The sequence below is a fragment of the Leptinotarsa decemlineata genome, unplaced genomic scaffold (genome assembly GCF_025532065.1).
Source record: "Leptinotarsa decemlineata unplaced genomic scaffold, Ldec_3_MD MMD2_tig00001064_RagTag_RagTag, whole genome shotgun sequence".
Lineage (NCBI taxonomy): Eukaryota > Metazoa > Arthropoda > Insecta > Coleoptera > Chrysomelidae > Leptinotarsa > Leptinotarsa decemlineata.
The window spans coordinates 5,505,342-5,527,252 of NW_027412558.1; the positions used below are offsets into that span (position 1 = coordinate 5,505,342).

At 36.2% G+C, this 21,911-nt stretch overlaps 1 protein-coding gene across 3 annotated transcripts in view; it reads right to left on the reverse strand.

Moving 5' to 3' along the window:
* tinc (transmembrane protein tincar) overlaps positions 1–21,911 on the reverse strand; it is a 252,546-nt gene that overhangs the window by 84,497 nt on the left and 146,138 nt on the right. For all 3 annotated transcript variants that reach the window (XM_074175557.1, XM_023162041.2, XM_023162040.2), the window contains exons 4-5: positions 18,875–19,091; positions 1,686–1,946 (exon numbers count right to left, since the gene is read on the reverse strand). In XM_074175557.1, the coding sequence (XP_074031658.1) occupies positions 1,686–1,946; positions 18,875–19,091 (478 nt within the window). The remainder of the gene's footprint in view (positions 1–1,685; positions 1,947–18,874; positions 19,092–21,911) is intronic.

Genomic DNA, 21,911 nt, shown 5'->3' on the forward strand with positions numbered 1-21,911 from the left:
ATGAGTCAGAATATTCAAGTTAAGGATCTCAAATATAGTTTTATAGTTATATTTACCAATATGATATCCTAGTTTATACGCAGAGTACCTTAAAAACTTGTTTTGAACACTTTCTAGCATATCAATATCCACATTATATGAAGAGCACTATATTGTGGAGTTGTATTCGATTTATTAATCTACCAATCGGGCAATATATGGTGTTTAAGGAAGAGACAGAGATTTTGGATCAAGAGTGTTTCTCAAATCTTTGATTGTATTTTTTGTTTCGGAAAAAAATAAATTTATGACAGTTGTCTTTATTCAATTGCAATCAGTTTATATCACACCAGCGTACAGAATTAGATAAATCATACTGTAATAATTCAGTATCAGATGAGTCGTGAATAACTTTAAACATCTTCAGATCATCAGCAAACAGAAGTTATTCCCTATAAATAACACCATTCTAATCATTTACAACTATGTTGAAAAGTAATATTCCAAAATGAGATCCCTGCGGTACACCAGATGGAACTGGAATTAGGGAAGAGTTACCATATTTTACATATTGGACTCTTCAGGTGAGATAATTTTCAATCCATTTCTGAATGTTTTCCTGACTACCCAAAGCGTTTAGTTCACTTGTCATGCACCGTTTGGAACCTTTGATGTAGTAACGAATATTACTGGAGTTTCATCCCAAAATCAAACCACAATTTTTGACACCTCAATACGTGTTTCAATCACCAAGTGATCAAAGTTTAATCTTCATCTTGAAGATAATCACTTGGTGATTCAAACACGTGTCGAGGTGTTGGAGAGGAAGATTGAAGTTTATTCTTCCTCTTGAAGATAATCACTTGGTGATTAAAACACGTGTCGAGGTGTTGGAGAGGAAGATTGAAGTTTATTCTTCCCCTTGAAGATTATCACTTGGTGATTAAAACACGTGTCTAGGTGTTAAAGAGAAAGATTGAAGTTCATTCTTCCATTTGAAGATAATCACTTGGTGATTAAAACACGTGTCGAAATGTTGAAGAGGAAGATTGAAGTTTATTCTTTCTCTTGAAGATAATCACTTGGTGATTAAAACACGTTTCGAGGTGGTAAAGAAGAAGATTGAAGTTTAATCTTTCTCTTTAACTCCTTCAACACCTCTTTAACATCTCACAAGATAATCACTTGCTGATTAAAACACGTGTCGAGGTGTTGAAGAGGAATATTGAAGTTTATTCTTTCTCTTGAAGATAATCACTTGGTGATTAAAACACGTTTCGAGGTGTTAAAGAGGAAGATTAAAGTTTAATCTTTTCTTTAACACCTTTAACACCTCTTTAACATCTCACAAGATAATCACTCGGTGATTAAAACACGGGTCGAGGTGTTAAAAATAACGGTTTGGTGTTAGAATAAAGCAACAAATCTAAAGCAAATGAACTTCAAACTGACTAATAAGAAAGCAACAAATTGTGATTTACTCGATAGAATGCCTTCGAAAAATCTGTGTAACTAGAATAAACATGGTGTCTATTTTTGAAGGCATTTATAATAGAGTGTCGATAATTGAGCAGATTTCTATTGGTAGATCTACCACGACTGAATCCATGTTGCTGATTTATGATTATATGTCTACAATCCCATGATATCTTTTTGTTACCAGACTATCTAATAATTTGGTTAATACAGATTGATTGCAAACTTACCAATATCTTTGTTTTCAAACATCGTGTGATTCTCATGTCCGATGAAATCCTTGAGCGTTTTCATGACAGTGTGGGTTGCTTCCTGACCGCTGACAAATGGCATGGCACTCGCTCTCATCGTAGCCATTGTTGTAGCTGTCACTCTGTTCTGCATAACCGACGTCGGAGATATATTGGATCCATTCGCCGTCATGAAACTCAACACGACCAAACGATCTCGATGCATTATGATGAAGTCCAGGTCCGTGTGCCATATCCAGTCTGTAACAAACGACTCAACGTCAACAAGTGACCCCGGTAGCCAACTGGACTGAATGTGGAATATTCGCCAGTCGAGTGTGAATGGAATAAAAATGGACTTTGCGGTTCGTTGGTCGGGGTTTTGTGTAGCGGGATTGAACTGGGATTGGGTTGTGACATCGACTCTGTTCTAGTTTCAGATATCGCTGAAAGAACTCAGTGGTGCACCAAGCGCAAAATGTATAAATGTATGTGTACAACATTAATTCTAATGACATAAAAAGTTACCGAACTTCGGCAGTTTCTTTGTATGGCATAGGCGGCGAGATATAATTAACATTAACGATATTTTTATGTGAAAGGTTTAATATAGTGTTAACTTATAGATTCATCAGACTTGATACATTTTTTTTTGGTACCTTGGAAGCTGTCTGACTTGTCAATTTAGTCCAAGTCTCAAGAAAACACTGCAGCCTCTTGGGTTTATTGTGTTTATTTTCCCATCTTCTCATGACACCCATTCCGTCAGTTTCGTTCCCTGTACTAGTTTTTAGAGGTTCCGTGTTGGATGTTTGTCATATTCTTCTGGACGTAATTTCGTACGTCCATATATTGCCTGCCTCCTGTGATTCAGTGCCTTACATTCGTATAAGATGTTTAGAGCTGTTTCTATCCCTTCGTTGCATAATCTGCAGCTGAGGTCTCCGTTGCACATTTTATTCAGGTGTCCTCTAAGCGGACAATGACCGGTTAGTAACCCTGTAATTATTTTGAGCCGATCCCTGCTATATTGAAGTAGTTCTTCGGTTCTTTTCTCGGACGGTTTCCTAATGAAGGTTTTACTGTGTTTGTTGCCAGGTAATTTTGTGCAGTACTCTGTGTACTTCCTATTGTTCCATGTCCTAATCTGGTTTCGTACCAATCATTTTGGTACCCCCAGAGCTGGATGAGGACCTATATATGAAGTTGATGATCCGCGTCTAGCGCATTCATTAGCTTCATCATCACCTGTGATTCCTGAATGCCCTGGCACCCAGTACAAAGTTAATTTGTTCCTTTGTCAGAGCCCCTAGTGCGCTCTTGCTGTCTGTAAAAATATTGATCCGCTCATTTCTTTGAGATGTCAATTTAATAAGCCTTGCACACTGCAAGATAGCATACACTTCCGCCTGAAAGACGGACGTGTACAGTCCTAGCGGATAGCTGTAGTTTAAATTTCTATCCGCTCGGTATATTCCAGTTCCCGTTCCATGTTTGGTCTTCGATCCATCTGTATACCAGGTGTTTCTTCCAAACATGTTTTTGGGACGACTAATAGTCTTCCACTCTTTACGGCTTATGATTTTGGCCGTGAAGTTTGTGTTAAAGGTGTACTTCGGTGTCATGTGGTCCGTGCACATATTCAATATGATCTCCTCCACTTGTTCCGAAATTTCTGTTCGGTTCGTCTTTTGTATTTCGGTGAGTTTTCCAGTTTGAATTGGCCCATCCTGGCCTACCCCATTATCTCAAAGTGTAAAGGAGGCAGATTCAAGAGTGTCTCCAATGCTGCTGTTGAGGTAGTTCTCATTTCTCCCGTCATTCCCAAACATGCAAGTTTTTGCACCTTGCCTAGTTTGTTGATGGCGGTCGCCTGCTTCATCTTTGGCCACCAGACCAGAGATGCATATGTTATCATGGGTTTAACCACCATCGTTTATAGCCAATATACCATGTCTCGTTTTAGCTCCCATGATTTTCCATAGGTACCTGTGGCGAGCATCAGTGCTACCTCCGCTTTCCTCTTTATTCTGTCCAAGTGTTGGTTCCAAGGCAGTTTGGAATCTAGGATTTCTCCCAGATATTTAACCTCCCACGACACTTGTGTTTCTTCACCTCGAAGTTTTAGAGATCCGAGACCCTCCGTTTTTGTCCTTTTGGTGAATGTTACTATAGTCGATTAGGATGGGTTTATATTAGGCCCTTCTTCTTCGGTACATCCTGTTATAATGTTCAGGTCCTGCTGCATGCATCCCTTCACTACATTATTGTATTTACCCTGGACTAAGATGACTAAGTCGTCTGCATAGCCCAGTGCTTTATACCCATTGTGGTCCAAGAGACATAATAGCTCATATATCGATTACGATATATGAACGCTAGCCACGAGCATATCGAGACAGTCAAGTGGAAGTTACAGTGCGGTACGCGAAGCGATCTAGTAAGGCAATAGACATTAGAATAATAGTTGAAGTTTTAGTTGAAGTATTCATTGTAATTGAAGTGAAATAAAGTCAAGGTGGATTATTATTCAGGGTGATCAATTACTGGTCAACCCACGGGGAATAACCTAACAATAGATACAACTACGAATAAGTTATTACCCACTGACAACATATGTCTACTGGTTAACCATAATCTCACATTTGAGCTTGACAATAATCGAAAATGGGGAGACTGAAGTTCCAGTATGCTTCGATGTCATACTGAATTCGCATATGTTCGAAAGTTAGACTGCTATTCCCTCAGATACCTGAGAAATGGCAAAGTTAGCATATTTATATTTGTTAATATCATTTTGATGAAAGCAGAATGATGAAATAGGAATTATCAAAAAAAGGCGAAGAGCATTGAATATTTTTCAGGTAACTGATAAATAAATGCCAGTGGAGTTTGTAAAATATACACTAGCTGCCAAATTTTGAATAACATCCAAATAGGCTCAAAATTTAGATAATCTGAAATCAGACTCAATATAAATGTAATTTGGGTAAATAAAAATCAGAAAGTTCTATCAAAAAGTTTTGTAAATTTTTCAGTGAAACAGTGAAAACAGAAGTAGACATCCTTCGAGTTCCTGAGAAACATCATATGATAACGATCCGACATGGTAGAAAACGGATGTGGTTTCCAGGAAGCTGGATACCTATTAGCTCTTCAACTCTGTAACTTCTAGCGAGAGTAACATACGAGAACAAGTTCAACAGTTGGTCTGATACCTAAAAACTTATTTCTGACTCGGCATATTCACCGGTAGAATAGCAATAAGGAGTGCTAACGCTGTAACCAGTTAGCAGACTTCATCTGAGTCTATTCAATGAAAGTTACTCCGTGGAAACAAAATGATGGTGGATTACACAACTGTTAAGTCCAAGAAAACACTACAAAAAACTTTGAAACTGTGAAGTGTGTTTTTATATAGAACAATATGTCAAAAATATAAGACTGAAGAGAAACTGAGATACAAAAAAAACTGGATACTCGTACATATTTCAGGACCAGACCAGCACTCACGCTAACTTGACATTTTCTCTTAGTCTCGGTCTAATTAATTATGAATGCATTATTAATCTGTGGGATTTTTGAGTTCGGTTAAGAACTGAGCCCAGACTAGATAAAAACTCATAGCATTCCTCTACAAAACGAACAAAAATTTACCCGCAGCGCAATGTAGCTGGGGCAAAATTTTAATTATAAGTCTCATGAAAATTTTAAGCGCTCATTGGATAGAGAACAGGACGGTAGCTAACGAAAATAAATGGGCTCGATTATGCAAAGACAAGAGCCGCGGAAAAGAAGCGTTGGGAAAATGGAAAACGGTATATGGAAGACCTGAATATAAAGTTGAAAGCATGCGAGATGGTTCTCGAAAGGGTTTTTCGAATTCAAGAGAGGTTGCGGTTGATGTGAATGCTGACTGGTCTGACGAACGTTATTGAATCAACTTCACGTAGTTTCTTTACGGAAAGTCACATCGATTTGGAAGTGACGGTCGTAGTTTGTAGTCTTTAATCGAATTTGTGACTCGGCATGTCGAAGACTCCAAGATGGAACGGAAAGAGGTGGATACTGGGACTTTCAATTTATGGTTCACAGGATTCGAAAATCAGCTCTGGTTCCCACTAGTTTGCAGAGAGAGTTGAGTTTCTCTTGAAGACTTACGACGTATCCCTTTCCAGACTAATCTCACATTTCAGTATGAATAATAATAATGGAAAATTAATCCCAGTAAACGTGAAATGCTTAAAATGAGACAATGAAAGAACAAATACCTTTAATTAAAAAAAAATGCAAGAAATAAAATAAAAAAACTAATTAATACAGTTTATTGTATGATTTTCACTGTAAAAGAATTTTACAGAAAACGTGACACTTGTTTCGCTATATAATAGCTTCGTCAAGCGTAAACAGTTTATGGTTTACAGTTTACAGTTTTGTAAAACTCTTTTATAGTGAAAATCATACAATAAACTATACTGATTAGTTTTAATATGGATTTTCATCAAGTATTGGCCAGTTCTATTCAATTAGAGAAATAAAATATCAGTAATGGCAATCTTCCAAATTCACTAATAATTTTTGCAGTTTTCAAATTATTCAAGCACATTAGATATAGAGACATGTTTCTTCTTATGTTTTGTTGAGATGTTAAGGCAATTCTTCATTTTCAAATAACGAGTGAAGGACAATATTTCTTGAGTTATTTCTTTTTAACTTTGGTTTCCAAAAAGACAATATAAAAATGCACGTGATATGGCTTGCAAGGAGTCGAAAGATTTCATAATAGATCTATTTGCAGTGCAACTATTACTGGCAGAATCTGATTTTTCGTAAATTGTTCACACAAGAATTGGTGTCAAACAGAAACAAAAAATGCTACTAAAAACTTGGTAGACCAACCCATATAGTTGTGTAAACAACTTATATGTTTGAATTGAAAGTGAGTATATTTCCTTAGGATAGATTAGTTTTCAAAAAAAAAGCGTCTTGGCTTTCTACTGCTTTAAAATAAACATCTATTACAGTCCTTCTTTCGGCTGCAGCTGATTATGCTGCACTGAAATCGTCTCTCATGGTTCTTGGTACAAATATTTCAATGGGATCAGATCGAATGATCTTGTTGGCTAATTAATGACTCATTCTTCATTTTCATCTTCATTATGACAAATATTTTGTGAATGATCATGTGAATCATCATGTATAGTAGAATCAACAGCGGAATAAATGAGTTTTCAATATAATTGCTCACTAATTTATATTTTTAAATATTTTGAGATAATAAAGTCGTTAGCGTTCTTGGAAAAATGTTTTTTTTAAAGGTTTTTACAGGGATATATCTGCATGATCCAGCAGAAAACAAATTTTTTGCATTCGCCATCTATGATGCCTTAGTGGATACTTTAGTGGACAGTGTTCTATAAAAGGTCACATCAGTAGTCTTGGGTCTTCTTTATATAACCCTGGAACTATTCCTAATCTCTGTTTGATCCAGATAATAACATTGTGATAATTTTTACAATGCGGGTATTCTAGAACAGTCAAGAATTGACTTCATAAAAGTTCGTCAGTCTTTTGATGAGGCATCATCAAAAAAGTTCTGTTAAGTCTCAGAATATTTTTTATTTGAACTGAAATATTTTGTCAGAATTATATGTTTCAATTCTTTCCCAAATTCATTATATTTTTTCATTCCATCTGGAACTTCATTATACATCATTATACATATCATCATATATTATCAACTGACGTGTTTCAGCTTCTGCGCACCCCTGTATATCATAAACTGGGTTCGAAATTCAGTCACAAGCCTAAAGCCTTGCTAGAGCCTGTGAAGCCGTATGTCTCTGCCCGGGAGGCCCCCAAGGAGAAGGTTTTCACCGGAATGTTAAGGAGTCATACCCAGCCTACTGCTGAGTCCATGGACTACGTGCTGCCTAGACTGCACAAGGTGGCAGAGTACCCGACTTGCCTTACAAGAGGAAGATGTTTCGCTCTTCCGATCTGCCTCCTATTTGGTAGATTCAGGTGGAACGCAGCGAGACAGTTGAGGTTAGGTATCGGATCTAGAGAGAGAGTTTTGTGAGTAATAGTGTCACCAGTAGTTTTGGTTTATACTTTTGTAGTTTTGCCTAGGTGTCATCTTGCAGGTTCCCCTGTTGTAGTTGCACTTCTCGTAGATTCTTTTGATCTGATTTAGCTTTCTGTAGTTGTTGTTTTTGAGTTTTCATATATTCATTCGACAGAGAATTCCACCCTCTGAATTGAATAAGTTTGAGAAGTATGATTTTGAGGGTATTGATGCCCGAAATTTTTTGACTTCTTTATCGCTTCTCCAAGAGATGTTGATTCGAATCCTGCATTGAAATGGAGGATTTGAAGTAATACTGGTCCAAAATTTTGGATGGGAGTTCATAAGAAGGAAAGGTTAGTTCCTGACTAATTTTTTGTTTCCTGCTTGTTTTTGTTGGGTGGTTTCATTTGAAAAATTGAGTTGATGATATTTCCAAGTCAACTTTGTGAAAAATATATTGTACCATTAATGAGTTAGAAGATGTTGGATTTTATAATCAATCAACCAATAGATGATCTGATAACAACTGTATCAACAAATTGAACCAGAAGATACTCAATTATGAATGGTATTTCCTTCGATGAAGTCTTTTGAAATAGTGAACTACGCTGTAGATAATTGTAGTTTTGCCTCCAGAACAGATCCCTGAGAAACACGTAATTCTAAATTTGATAAAAATCTTTTTCCACATTGGAGGTATCCTTCAGTGTGTTGTTCTTTAAGTAACAATGGCTACAGTAGCGATTAAACTTTATCTCACATTCTCTCTGCATCTCTATCGATGAATACGTGAATTAATGATACCTTCCAAGCTGTCTTGCCGGGTATTTTACGAAAACATAATGTATTTATTCACACATTGTACCAACTGCCTCTGTATGTATTTATAACATATTATTTCTTGAATTGATGTTCTTCCTTCATGAATAATCATAATCGTTCGCTACCTGTCCTACCTGTGACAAAACTTACTTCCCTCTTGTCCGCGTCTAATTGTTCATTGCCGCAACTCGTTAAAAACTATTCTCGGGCTTCAACAAGTGAAAAGGGTTTTTCCCTTGTTGTCCCGACACAAAACGTACTTCAAAGCCACTCATAAAACTCCGGAGTTTTCAACAATTAATTGACTGCTGCAGCTCACATGCCGCCATAGCAGCAATTCGAATTCGAGGCAAGAGCCTACATAATTATATTAGGAATGTGCGGAAGCTTGAAAACATGCGGGTTTGCAAATTTAATTGAGGGTGATCGTATTCAAATTGAAAGTATCGCCTTGCAGAAAGAAAAGAAAAAATAGAGCTCTGCTCATCTGCTTCGAACAATCAGGCGTGAAGCAAATATGCCTGCAAGGATTTTTATGAAGAAACGAACGTTATATTTTCACTCATGTTTAGTTTTTCTTCATTTGCAGCTTTATTCGAAACGGTTATCTGCATTTGGTGGTAGAAGTTTTCAGCTATATTGGTCATAACTGATATCAAATTTGAAAATAAAAACAAATACTGAAAGGAAATAATGTATTTTCTCGTCAATACAAGTTTTCATGATGAATTTGAAAAAAGTTCGGCATTTTTCCTCTATCGAAAAATCAGATCAAAGAATTTATACCTAATTTTAGATGAAAAATAGAGTTGAGTGTTCAAAAACACTTGAACTGTTGACAGGTGCGTACGATGATTGTACTCTGAGGCCACAGAAGGTCGACAACATGTGAATGACGACGCTCGCCCTGGAGCGAAGAAAATTGTTATCGGGAACCGTCGACTCAGAATCAGAGAAGTTTCTGAGTAGTGAGCTTATTGCTTGACTCATGCCATGCATGAAATTTTGGACATGAAGCCTGTGGCATCAAAGTTCGTTCCAAAATTGCTGAATTTTAACCAAAAAAACCGTCGCATGAGCATCGCTTAGGAATTGTCGAATAACGTCAACTGTGATTTAGATTGCTTAAAAGGGCCAAAACTGATGACGAATGATTGGTATATGATTATGACATCGAAACCAAAGTACAATCATCCCAGTGGAAGAGTCCTAGAGAGCAAGACCCAAAAAAAACACGACGAATTCGATCGAATGTCTAGGGTTGGCTCACTGTTAGATTACCTTGGCTTAGTGCATCAGGAGTCCTTGCCACATAGTCGTACGGTCAATAAGGAGTATTATCATTGCTTTTGCATCACGATAATGCACCTGCTCACTCGTTATTGCTCATTCGTAAATGTTTTGGCAAAAAACAACACCGTAATCATGCTTTAGCCACCATATTCACCAGATTTGACCCCTTGCAACTTTTTTCTGTTACCAATATTGTAGAGACCCCTGGAGAGACGGAGTTTTGCGACGATTGAGGATGTAAAATAAAACGAATCGCTGAGATAGCTTAAGGACATACCAAAAAGTGCACTTCTTCGAGGAACCCAATTGAATCGGATAAATAAATAGATATTTTTTGAGGAAAATGAAAATTCACCCCAACAACGCTGTTAAGGCGATGTATTTTTGTCCTCTCACTGGATTTACTATCAAGCAATCGAACCTATTATTATTATCATCTCGGAAGGCTATTTTTTCTTGTGGTTGCCTGAACTTCCTTCGGGTTGATAAATTTACTAACTTGTAAACGGTCCGCTGTACATTTTGCGGGAAACTTTCCAGAACTTCATCAATAATGTAATGGCGATAACGATCTAGGACATATTCCACAAAAGGAAATCGCTTTCCCGGCTGTAACGAAGCCTAACCACAGACTCCTCTGGGCGAAACGGAAACAAACCCGACAAAAAGATCCGCTTTCAACAGAAATTACGTTTTCCACAAAACCAAATATACACAATTAAGAGGGTGTTTTGAAACTGCTCGATAAATGCAAATGAGTGGTTAACGGAGTCGATGAATAGAGGTTGATTTTGTGGAAAACGAATCTCGAATAGGCAGAAATGATTCGTAACTCGCCTACTTGTATATTAAATTAAAAGCATTGAAATCATGGACAAAGATATTTGTACATTTTCTCTCAGGTCAAAATCAATTTGAGGTCTATAAACAATGTTTGTTAAGAAAATCACCTTTTCAATGTAGTAGTGGGTTTAAACCGATTTCGGAACCCCCACCACTTTTAACCTTGAAATGACTTTTACATACGTCGCACGACGTAGCCAAAGTGACTTTGAGGAAGTGTTTTGAGTTAGACAGTGAACAACCTTGCCCTACGTCACACCCTTGACCTAAGTCATACGACGCAGGCAAGGTGACTCTGAGGTAGTGTTTTGAATTTGACCTTGAATGATCTTCATTCACTTCCCATATTTTTGACAAGGTGACTTCAACTTCGAATGAATCCGAGTCAGTTAGGCGGCTTTCTTGAAGTTTTGAACTTACACGACACAAAAAACCAAGGTGACTTTGAGGCAGTGTCTTTTTTTTGACATTGAATGACCTTCAACTACATTACACGACGGAGACAAGATTACTCTGGAGTAGTGTTTCGGGTTTGACATTAAACAACATAGATTCACACACCATCTGCGTTGAAATATACATCATTCATCCATTAAATGAAGGGATTAATTGAAATGAAAAGATTTGAAGCAAACACAGGAGGAAATCTTCTTTAAAATTATAAAAATTGTATAGATATATATTTCAAATAAATTCATTGATGAAAGTGAAAGTGAATAAGTATTATAAAAATAAGAAAAACTATTGAAAAAAATTTAAAGACTAGACTACTAATATAAAATAACATTAACATAGCCTAAAAATCTGGTAAAACCTTGGATACATATGAAAAACAACAAAGATAACAAATCAAACATTGGCAAGGATAACAAATCAGATGTCTATCAACTAACGTGCTCAACAGTTTATATAGGAAGAACATCTAGAAATTTCAAAAAGGGAATTTCAGAACACAAAAAAGTTTCGAACTGAAAAAGACTAATTCCACTTTTGTTTGCCACCTCTTAAAAAACAATCACGATTTCGACATGGACTATGACATACAACACACATAATGGACAAAAATTGAATCCACTGGAATACCTGAAAATCAATAGACACCCTTATCGAAATTTTTTTCGTGAATTAACTAATTGAATTCTGTGATTACTATGATGAATTGTAAAAAGTTTGAAGCAGTAGTTCAATTGAGAAAGTCACTGGGTATTGGAACGCATTTTGAGTAATGTTCACAGTTTGAAAATTGTTATTGTTATATGTTAATAATTTTCATCGAATAACGGATCAATGTATTCATAATGGCTTATTCTTGAATTGTTTTGCTGAACTTAGTATATCAAGGTTCATTTCGAAACTCATCCAGTAACAAGGCTTTTTTCAGGTCTGCTCGACCAAATACATGGATATGATTCTGATTTCTGAAATGTGATAAAACTGTAAAAAAATATTTCTCAGTATTATCTGTCATTTCAGAAACTTCATTATCCTCCCACCACTTCAACTTGCAGGAATTGTTCAACAAATGTGGTTGTTGCACAATTGCACAATTGCACAATTGCAATTGTTGCACAATCGCGTCGTGAAATGGAATATGTAAAACTGTTTCTGAAAGAAACTTCAACAAAAAATCTCAAGATGTGTAGATCATGCAGGAGTTTCCTTGAGGTACAAGCTGGAAGAAAAAGTTCTACTGAAATAACTATTCAAGGATATGAACTTTGAAATACTTATACTTTTTTCATTCAGACATTACTTCGATCATTCGTAATGGAATTGAAGCAGATATCGTTCACAAAAAACCCTATATAACGTAATATATGAAAAGTATTACCATAAAACTTTCAGTTTCATGGTAATCGTTCACGCTTTTAGTGAACTTAGATGTTTCGGGTAATGACACATGTCTTTATCTTCTCATCTCCACAAAACACTCATGTCTTCAACAAAAATACGACTTTATGTCATAGGAAGAGAATTTGTCTCTATAAAACATTCATAGGGTTGATTATTTAAATTCATTTATTGTTTTGATTGAAAAGGAGATATTTTCAGGCGAGACTAGTTTTTGAGAAAGAAGCTTTTCCCCGAAAACTAAACTTTCCTAAAAATAGCTCCTTTCAGAAAAGCAATTTCAGAACGTTTTTGAAAAATAGTGAGTAAAGTAAAAAACTAGGATTGATAAAACTCATTCAGAATGAAAGGAACCTGATGCATAACAAATCCAGACACGAATAACAAAATTTCCCCAGTTCATATCTGGAAATATTGATTGGACCAGGCCGTGAAAAATTATTAGGGGTTGCAAATGATATCAATTCGAGACGAAATGTCAACAACGTTCGAACTCTAAAAAGGCGAAAACAACCATTTGCTTTTCCCTCTTCCGAAATTACTTTTTTTATACAACTCGAATGAATTTGAATACGAATTGACTACATTCGTGAAATGAGGGATTGCGATTGGAGGAAACGCTTTCGGATAATTCGTATTTACCGGTATTTGTTACCTTTCCCGGGTTTGTTTGAGTATTAATCAAGCTTTTACCTTGTTTGGTGCGACCCTTGGTTAATTTGAATGTTGATGAAGGGCTGGGATAAATACATGGATACAGGATGTATTTAGATCTGTGGGGGTTAGAATCCTGGACAGATGTTTACGCAGCTAGGATTTGAAACAATATTTTATCCTGCTTATTGGATATCAAAGTGGCAGTATTTAAAAGTTGAATAATATACAGTTTGTTTGCAGGTGTTTGAAGACAATGTAGCAGCCTTACGAAAACCAGGCCAACAAACGCGGACTGCGATTCCAAGAATTGCACTTACCGGATACCCTGCGAGTGCGGAGATTAGAACATCGGTGAAACTAAGAGGCCATTGAAAGTTCGCATTGCCGAACATAAGCAAAACACACAGCGAGGAGAAACCGGCAAATCAGGAATAACAGAGAGGAACATTGGTTAAGGAGGAAATTCAAAGAAGCCGCATAAATGTTGTCCAACAATGTATTCAGGCAAGCTAGCGTAGAGATACGCAGCATACGGAAACCCATAATCAAGCGAAAAACGGCCAACTCCCACAGAATGGTCATCTCCCACTAAACCGGTGAAATGGAAAAAGAACAGCGGAGATAAGAGAAAGTACTAGAATGACCCATAAATAGTCATCTCTCGGAGGAATAAGTCCAGTCATTACCCGAAGGCGATTGTGGATACTAACAATCGAAACGCTGTGAAGTGATTTGGCTTGGAATCTCTCAACTTTTTATTTTTTATTTTTTGTTCAATTGTTTTATTTTTACTTGTATTTCATTTTACTATTATTTCATTTCAGGTTTTTTACTCATTATAATTATTTAGCTATTCAGCTATTCTTTTTTATTAGTTCTTTCAGGGATTTCAAATCATTTTATATATTATCAGACTATGGAAGTCCAGACTGATGAAATTCATAATCTGTTTGAGAAAAAATCTGTTTTTCCGGTAATCAGCTGTCATCAATAACGTTCGCATGATTCGAGATTTTTTGTATCGTTAGATTTATTCGGAAGTAGACACTGATATCAAGTTTTGTTTTGACCGTGATGAAAATTATCGGAAAAAGCAATAGTCATGTGACTTGCGTTATCTGTAGGATTTCAATAAAAAACCCAAATAGAGATTATTTCTGGAAATATTGAAATAAGTAAATCGAAAAATATTCCTAAATGCAGAGCATTGTATGAAAAGTTCAGCAAAAACGAGATGATTTTAATTTTTTCGCCATTTCATATAACTGACACTGATATTGCAGAATAAAACTAAACGCTGTCTGTCTATATACAATTTTTCAGTTGACACATTCTCTTTGAAGAATCGCCATAACGAATATGTGTTTTTCTGCAGAATCCGATAAGGGCTATTGAAATTCAGTCACATGTTACACAAAAATTGTTTCTTATTGATGTTATATAACTTCATATATCCGAAGTCTGTTGAAAAAATAAGGTGAATTTTCATTTTGCTCTAAAACTTTTCATTAATTCATCAATTTTCATTCAGTCTCCTTCAAAGTAAACCAAAGCAGTTCTGATATAGACTTTTTGGTGTGTCCTTGGGCTATCTCAGCTATTCGGGTTTCATCTACTCAATGGTCACAAAACTCCGCCCTTTCATGAGTACCTTTCATTTAGGCTGAATAAAAAAATTAAAGGAGCACAAATCTGGCCAATACGATGGCTAAGACATGATTACGGTGTGGTTTCCTTCATATTGCTTATAGCCAGCAGCGCATAACTTCAAGATAATATTCCTTATTGATAGTACCCTGTGGCAAGAACTATGCACTGTGCCACTGTTATCGAAGAAAACAATGAGCAAAACCTTGACGTTTGACTGAACTTGACGGGGATTTTCTGGTCTTGGCGCTCCTGGGCTATTCCATTGGGACGATTGGACTATTCCATTGGAACAGTTTCAATGTCATAACCGTATACCCATGATTCGTAACCAGTTATGACCCTTTTGAGCAAATCTGAATCGCAGTTGACGTTATTCAACAATTCTTAAGCGATGCTCATGTGACGGTTTTTTTGGTCAAAATGTAGCAATTATGGAACGAACTTCATAATTCATGCTCAAAACATCCTCAACAACTTCTCTAATAGTAAATTGCCGATTCACTGTTGAAGAAAACTTTTTTTCTAAACGATAAATAACCTCCGTTTGTCAATACTTTTGTGAATCCTCTGGAGAAAGTTTCAAGGTGTATGAATACCCTGTAGAAAAGGCTGTCATGAGAGAAGTGTTGATGTCAGTTGAAACATCTACTGTAGTTTAGCATATCCGATTATTAAGAGAATATAACGTGTGATTCCTAACACGAGTTGGACGATAGCAAGTGAAAATTGATCGTTCAGCCCGCGGCTTGAACCACTGACCGACACGGCGGTCGATTTGAGTGAGTCGAACCGTCAAACCGACCGTCTCCCGACAAACATTTTTATCTGAACAGTTAGGCAACGCGAAAGGGTTAATTGTGGCTCACACCTATTCACGACTCTGCCGAACTCTAAAAACCTGATTCAGTTCCCAGCAGGGCAGGCAAAAAGTTCCTGCTCTACTATTTCAGCATTTTCCACACAGTTTCGACAGTCCGAGTCTCTGCATGTGATGATTCAAATGACAGTAACCTGTAGAAAGGCCTGTTAGACATTGTATTTCATCCCTACTGTAGTCCAACAAGTCTTCTTGCCATCCAGGCATTCAATATTTGTTTGGCAAAGCCTAAAACGATGCCAATGGCAGGTTCTAGTCCGATGAAGCTGCTTGCAGCACCCTCCTCTGCATTCTCCTCTGCAGTCAACAGCTTCATTGCCTTCCAGGCCAGTATGGCCAGGAATCCAGACCAGAGACAATCTGTTGAGTCTTCGTATCGAAAAGAGTCGTTTTTGGCAATTTGCTGCCAATTTAGAAGTTGCTCGGTAGGAGCCAAGAGCTTCCAACGCCACTTGACTCCCCGAGAATATTTTTATTGACTTATGTATGAGGTTGGATTCTTCCAATATCTCCGCACACAATTCAGTAGCGTAAATTTCCGCTTGAAATACAGTCGCATAGGTTCCTAGGCAGGTTGATATCTCTGTCCTGGGTCTCTGCGACTGAAAACACCTGCATCGGAACGGAAAGGTGTTTTTGATCCATCTATGAACCAAAAACTATCTGCTCTCAATATTTCCTTCTCCCGTTGGACAGTTATATATGTTTATCAAAAGTCATCATCAGTTTAATGAAAAAATATCTTTTTAATGTTGGATAGAAAATTCTGGATATGAAGAAAACACGTCACAAAATATCGTTGGCAATCTACCAGCGAAATATTATAACTTTTTCATTAGCGTCAGGTGCCTAACACCGCACTTAATATCGCTTATAAGTTTGCCGAGAGGCTTGCATTTGCGCCTTTTTCGATCCAGAGTCATATATTTAATTTCGAAGTACCTCAAGTGAGAATTTCCACCTTGATAAGTCTAGTTGCTATCGGTTATTTCCGAATGAGTCAACAACGACGTTATTTTCGCCAGAGGTCTATCGAACTCTCAAGAATGTCTGTATTTATTTGAAACTTAGGGAACGATTATGAAACTTGACGTTCCGTAGTTTAGAAGAACGTTTGCGAAGTGACAGTTGATCTTTTCCAAGAGTTTCCATCTTTTGTGGAAAAGGAACTTGCAGTTGCTTCATTCCACCCAGAAAGTATATCAAAAATATATAAAACCCATATTTATGGGTCAATTTGAGAAAAAAACTCTATAACAATATATTATGTTCTGAAAATCTCAACTTTTCTGATACCTTCATTACGATATTAGATATTTCGTGGTACAAAGCATTTATGCACTAAAAAGCATTCTCTACTTTACCACAGAATCATTATTAATTACTGAAAATGTATTCACTGATGAAGCTAATTTTGCCAAAAACTATGTCCTAAACTTCAACAATCATCATGAATTAGGCCAAAAATAAATATGATAAGCAGGAAATTCAAAAAGAAGTCATTTATTCAAACGGTCGAATAACCGAATACTTATGATTCACTGTTTTGAACCTTTGGTATAGTAATGAATATTACTGGAGTTCTTTCCCAACACCAAATCGTTATTTTTAACATATCGACACGTGTTTCGATCACCAAGATTAAAACTTCCTCTTTTTCTTTCTTCTTTCTCTTTGAAGATGATCAGTTGGTGATCGAAACACGTGTCGAGGTGTTAAAGATAACGATTTGGTGTTGGGAAAACCAAATACTAGCAAATAAAAAATCATTTGTATTGAATTTGTGAACTGTTATAAAGTAATGTTGGGAACGTTTGGCGAGAAAAAATATCAACTAATGATACTGAATTTGAAGTAACAATCAATTATCTTGAAGAAACAAAGTCTACTGGAGTTGGCATTGAAAATTGACATAATGAAACCAAGTCATAGAAGTGGTAATGAAAAAATTATCAGATTTATCCAAAGTATTTGAGAAACATTCAGGATTGAAAAATATCTCATTCACTTGAAAAAATTGTCCTTTAAACAGTCCTATGAACAGTCCTGGGAAAAAAATTCGAAAGAACCCAAAATCTCATGGTTAAGATAACAACAAAAGTTCTATTAACATCAGTAGACTTTGTTTTACTTCCCTCAGGAAGTAAAACAAAGTTTCTGTTACCAATTTATAAAATTGGTAACAGAAGCGAGATAAACAATTATAGACCTGTCACCTTTGAAGATCAAAGCATCAACAATCAAGTTTATCTGGAGGGTTTGAGAAAAATATAAAGTCCAAAATAAAAAAAAATGAATTCCAGAATTGCATTCACTTGAAACTGTAGTCCTGTATATAATCCAGATTCATGAAAAATCAGCTGTAATTGCAATTTTTCATCTTACAAATCATATATATGAGTCTTTGAAAGGTAGCGATCCAAATGTTGGTGTTAATTCAACTTGGGCGAATCATGAGTGCTTACAGAAAAAACTTGAAGCCATTGTTTTTCAAAAAAGGGCTCAAAAATTGATGAAGTGAGACATTAGTGATCCCCTCATTTTTAAATATTGCGAACCTCAAGATAGTATCTTGGGACCTCTTTTACATATTTTTTTTTATAAAAAATATATTGAATAGAAGAGGTTTCAAGACACTGTAACATACTGTAGCTATAAGTATCACAATATTTTATTGAACTAACAATGTGAAGAACAATTCGATGCTTTTGGTTATGATATTGTAATATATCATAAGCAAGAGCGCAAATAATTTATCTTTGAAAAATGAATTGATTAAATAAACAAGTATCAGGAACTTTACATACATTCTACCAAAAATATATGTTATGAAGTCAGATGATATTAATATAATCAAATCCTTTTATTAATATGAAAATGAGGTGAAAGAATGGTTAATAACAACTGATAGATATTTCTTCCATAATTTGATAAGTGATGATTCATTTAAAAAATCGCATATTTCATTATAAATGTTTGTTTCTCAGATAATGTCTCTTTTTGAATTACTTACTTACGCAACTACGAAAGGTTTCCTTTGATTTATTCATCCAAATGAATGTTTTGATTGTAACGGATTGTGAAAATGTCGATAAAACATTGTACGATAGAACTGATAGAACTAACCTTGACTCAGAAAGCCCGCTTCAATGAGTCTGGCTTCCATTAGTAACTTCGGTATGAGCAAACAAAATGATATGGCGATATGGATGAAAGGGGCGGTAGGGCCCCCATATCTGAACAATCCACACCCAGCGCCGCTTTTCATTATCTCGGGAGGTTCCTTGCTGCACGTGCCCATTTGTCTCCCTAGCTTGTATCCATCGTTGGCCAAATTACCGACCTGTAAAGATAAAAAAATTATGACGCGTTTTCAAGAGTATGAAATGCATTGATACCACTATAAACTATCGCACGAGTCATCAATACATCATCACAATATCAATCAATATATATATCAATAACGGTTTGGGTTACGGTGTGCTTAGGACTAATGAGTTCTCATCTTTTAAAGTGTGATTCCTAACACAAGTTGAACGATAGCAAGCAGCCTGAGGCTTGATTTGAGTGAGTGAACAAAGCACCCACCTCGAAACAGTTAGGTTAGGTTAGGTCCAACCACAAGGGCTTATTGTGGCTGACACCTATTCACACTCGACCAAATAAACCCAGGCGAGGCCGGACGATAGATTTTCACTGCCTTTCGTCCAACCCGTGCTAGGAATTGCACGCTGGAAGGTAAGACCCCATTAATCCTCAGCTCGAACAAGTTTCGACTTCCAAAAGCAAAAATCTTTTTTATTGAAATAAACTATTTACACGCCTACATTTCATGAGTTTCTCTACCTTAAGGGAGAGTAGCAAAGTGACTCCAGACAGGCGCGTCCTCGCGTCCCCGCCGAGAGGAGGCGGTGGGGAACGCCCCCCGCGATGTTAGCGGGTTGATGCTCACCCAGAAACATAGACTTTATTAAAACGACTAGGTAATGTGCATCCTGCCGCCAAAGCTTATACACATCATTACATGGTTTTGACACAGTATACTATATTCAGTAATCCCACTTCGGGTGATTTTTGGTTTGAATTTCCTACACGCAGATCCAGGAGTTGCAGTGTCAGGTCTGCGCAAACGACGAGTTCAAGACAGGCGCGCAACCCTTCCATAGTTGTCGAATTTCTTGTGTTTCACCCAACCTACTGAAAAATTTGTTTGTTGAACACTACACAATTACTTTTTTACTTCTTCAAGTCCTAAATAGTACTACATAATTCAAAAAGAATAGGCTCTACAGATTCTTAAATCTTGAGTGATGAATTCGATTAGGAATATTTTTAATAATTGGCCCTTATTATAATCGAATCGGCAAACTCGTCCGCCATCTTGAATTCTCAAATCAATGAATTGATATGCTATATTTGGCCCCAAAGATCACTACAAAGAAATTTCGCATGGATTCGTACCATGGTTCATGAATAACAAAACTCATTCTTCATCTTGTCTTTTTTCTTGTTGAAATGAAAATATATTCTGTCACATCCGAATATGAACATCTGCCGAACCCATGAATGTTTAAAATCTACTTGAAACATAGTTCATCATTGTCCAAATGATCTGGGTTACTTCAATATTACACAAATGCAAAATTATCAGTTGTACAATTTTCTCAGGTTCCCAACGTGGTTTTCATCGACTGTATTTTTTTGAGCAGTTTATATGAATTTTTGAATCCACTTTATCTTTTACCTTTACTTTTGTTTTGAGAAGGTTATGTGAACCAATGGAAAGGTTCATATCACATTTTTACTTCATTGGGTGATGTATGAACGTTCATATTTATTTACATTGTAGGTCTCTCAAAAAGTGAATAAACCAGCCTTTAGTGTTTGATTTATTCAGAAAAGTTCATAAATGAAAAAAGTATGTCAGTTTGAAGAATCACTTCAAACATTTGTAAAAAAAATTGTATAAAAATAATGAAAGTCATAACCCAAATATGATTCAACACTAGACAGCGCTGTTTCATCCGCCACAGGTCTCATCAGTGATGCCAAAATGAACCATAAATGCATTACTGGACTCGGGTGTGGTTTTTCAATGTTGATTCTTCCAAAGCAGGGCAATTTCCCAAGCCGTTTTCTTTGATGTATCAACTATATATCAGCCATCAATGGTGAGAGTTCTGATTTCAATAATTCCACAATTTCTAATATATTCATGAATCATTTGTCTCTTCACAATCAGTTGGTTTCAATTATATAGAACAATCTTTCGATTTTATTCAATGAAATTTAAGGCTGTGAAAGACAGCTGATAGATTAGATTCAACATTTATCTCATACTTGAAGACTGGCTATGAATCAAATCATCTAAAGAAACAATTCAAGCCAGTCTCAACTCCCTACACTGGAGGTTAATGGACTGAAACTTATCAAAAAACAACTACTCCCCTGGATAATACCACGAAGGGCGTTGGATTATATCCGGGTGTCAGTGCACGATTCTTCACTGAATTCATTCCTGCACATGCTGTTGGCAATACAACTACCGCAATGGATTTTCAATTATTGGAACACACTTGCAGGCCGGTTTCGGGCTGTTTGGCCACTCGTCAGTGCAAGGTAGTGTCTATCATCAACATAAAGTCGATGATTTCCGATAATTGAAAATCGAATTCGTTCAGAGTATCATTCCTTGATCTAGGCTGAAGCGGACAACAAACAACATGTTTTGTCATCGCCTGTGAACGAGGTAACCATCAGCATATCCGAAATTTGCCAAATTCCTCTTATAAGGAAAAAAAATTTTCACATATAGTCAGTGAGCATACTTGAAAACTAGCTATAAATCAAATCATCATAATTTGTTCAGACCATTGTTCCTTCTGATGATTTGGTTCAACATTCATGAGATGACTGTTGAATTCTTTACGAATTTCTTGGTTTTTCTCAAATATTTTCCATTCACCGAAATTTATATCAGGTTGTCTGTATCACATCTGATTTCATTGTATAAAATTCAATGAATTAATTTCCATGCAAACATTTTAAAATTTTTCTTTATAATATTTTGCTTCGATTTAAATATATTTTTTAAATGATTCATTGACAGTTCTCCATTCGTTATAGGATTCATTGTAGTTTATATTTAAAAAATCGTTACTTG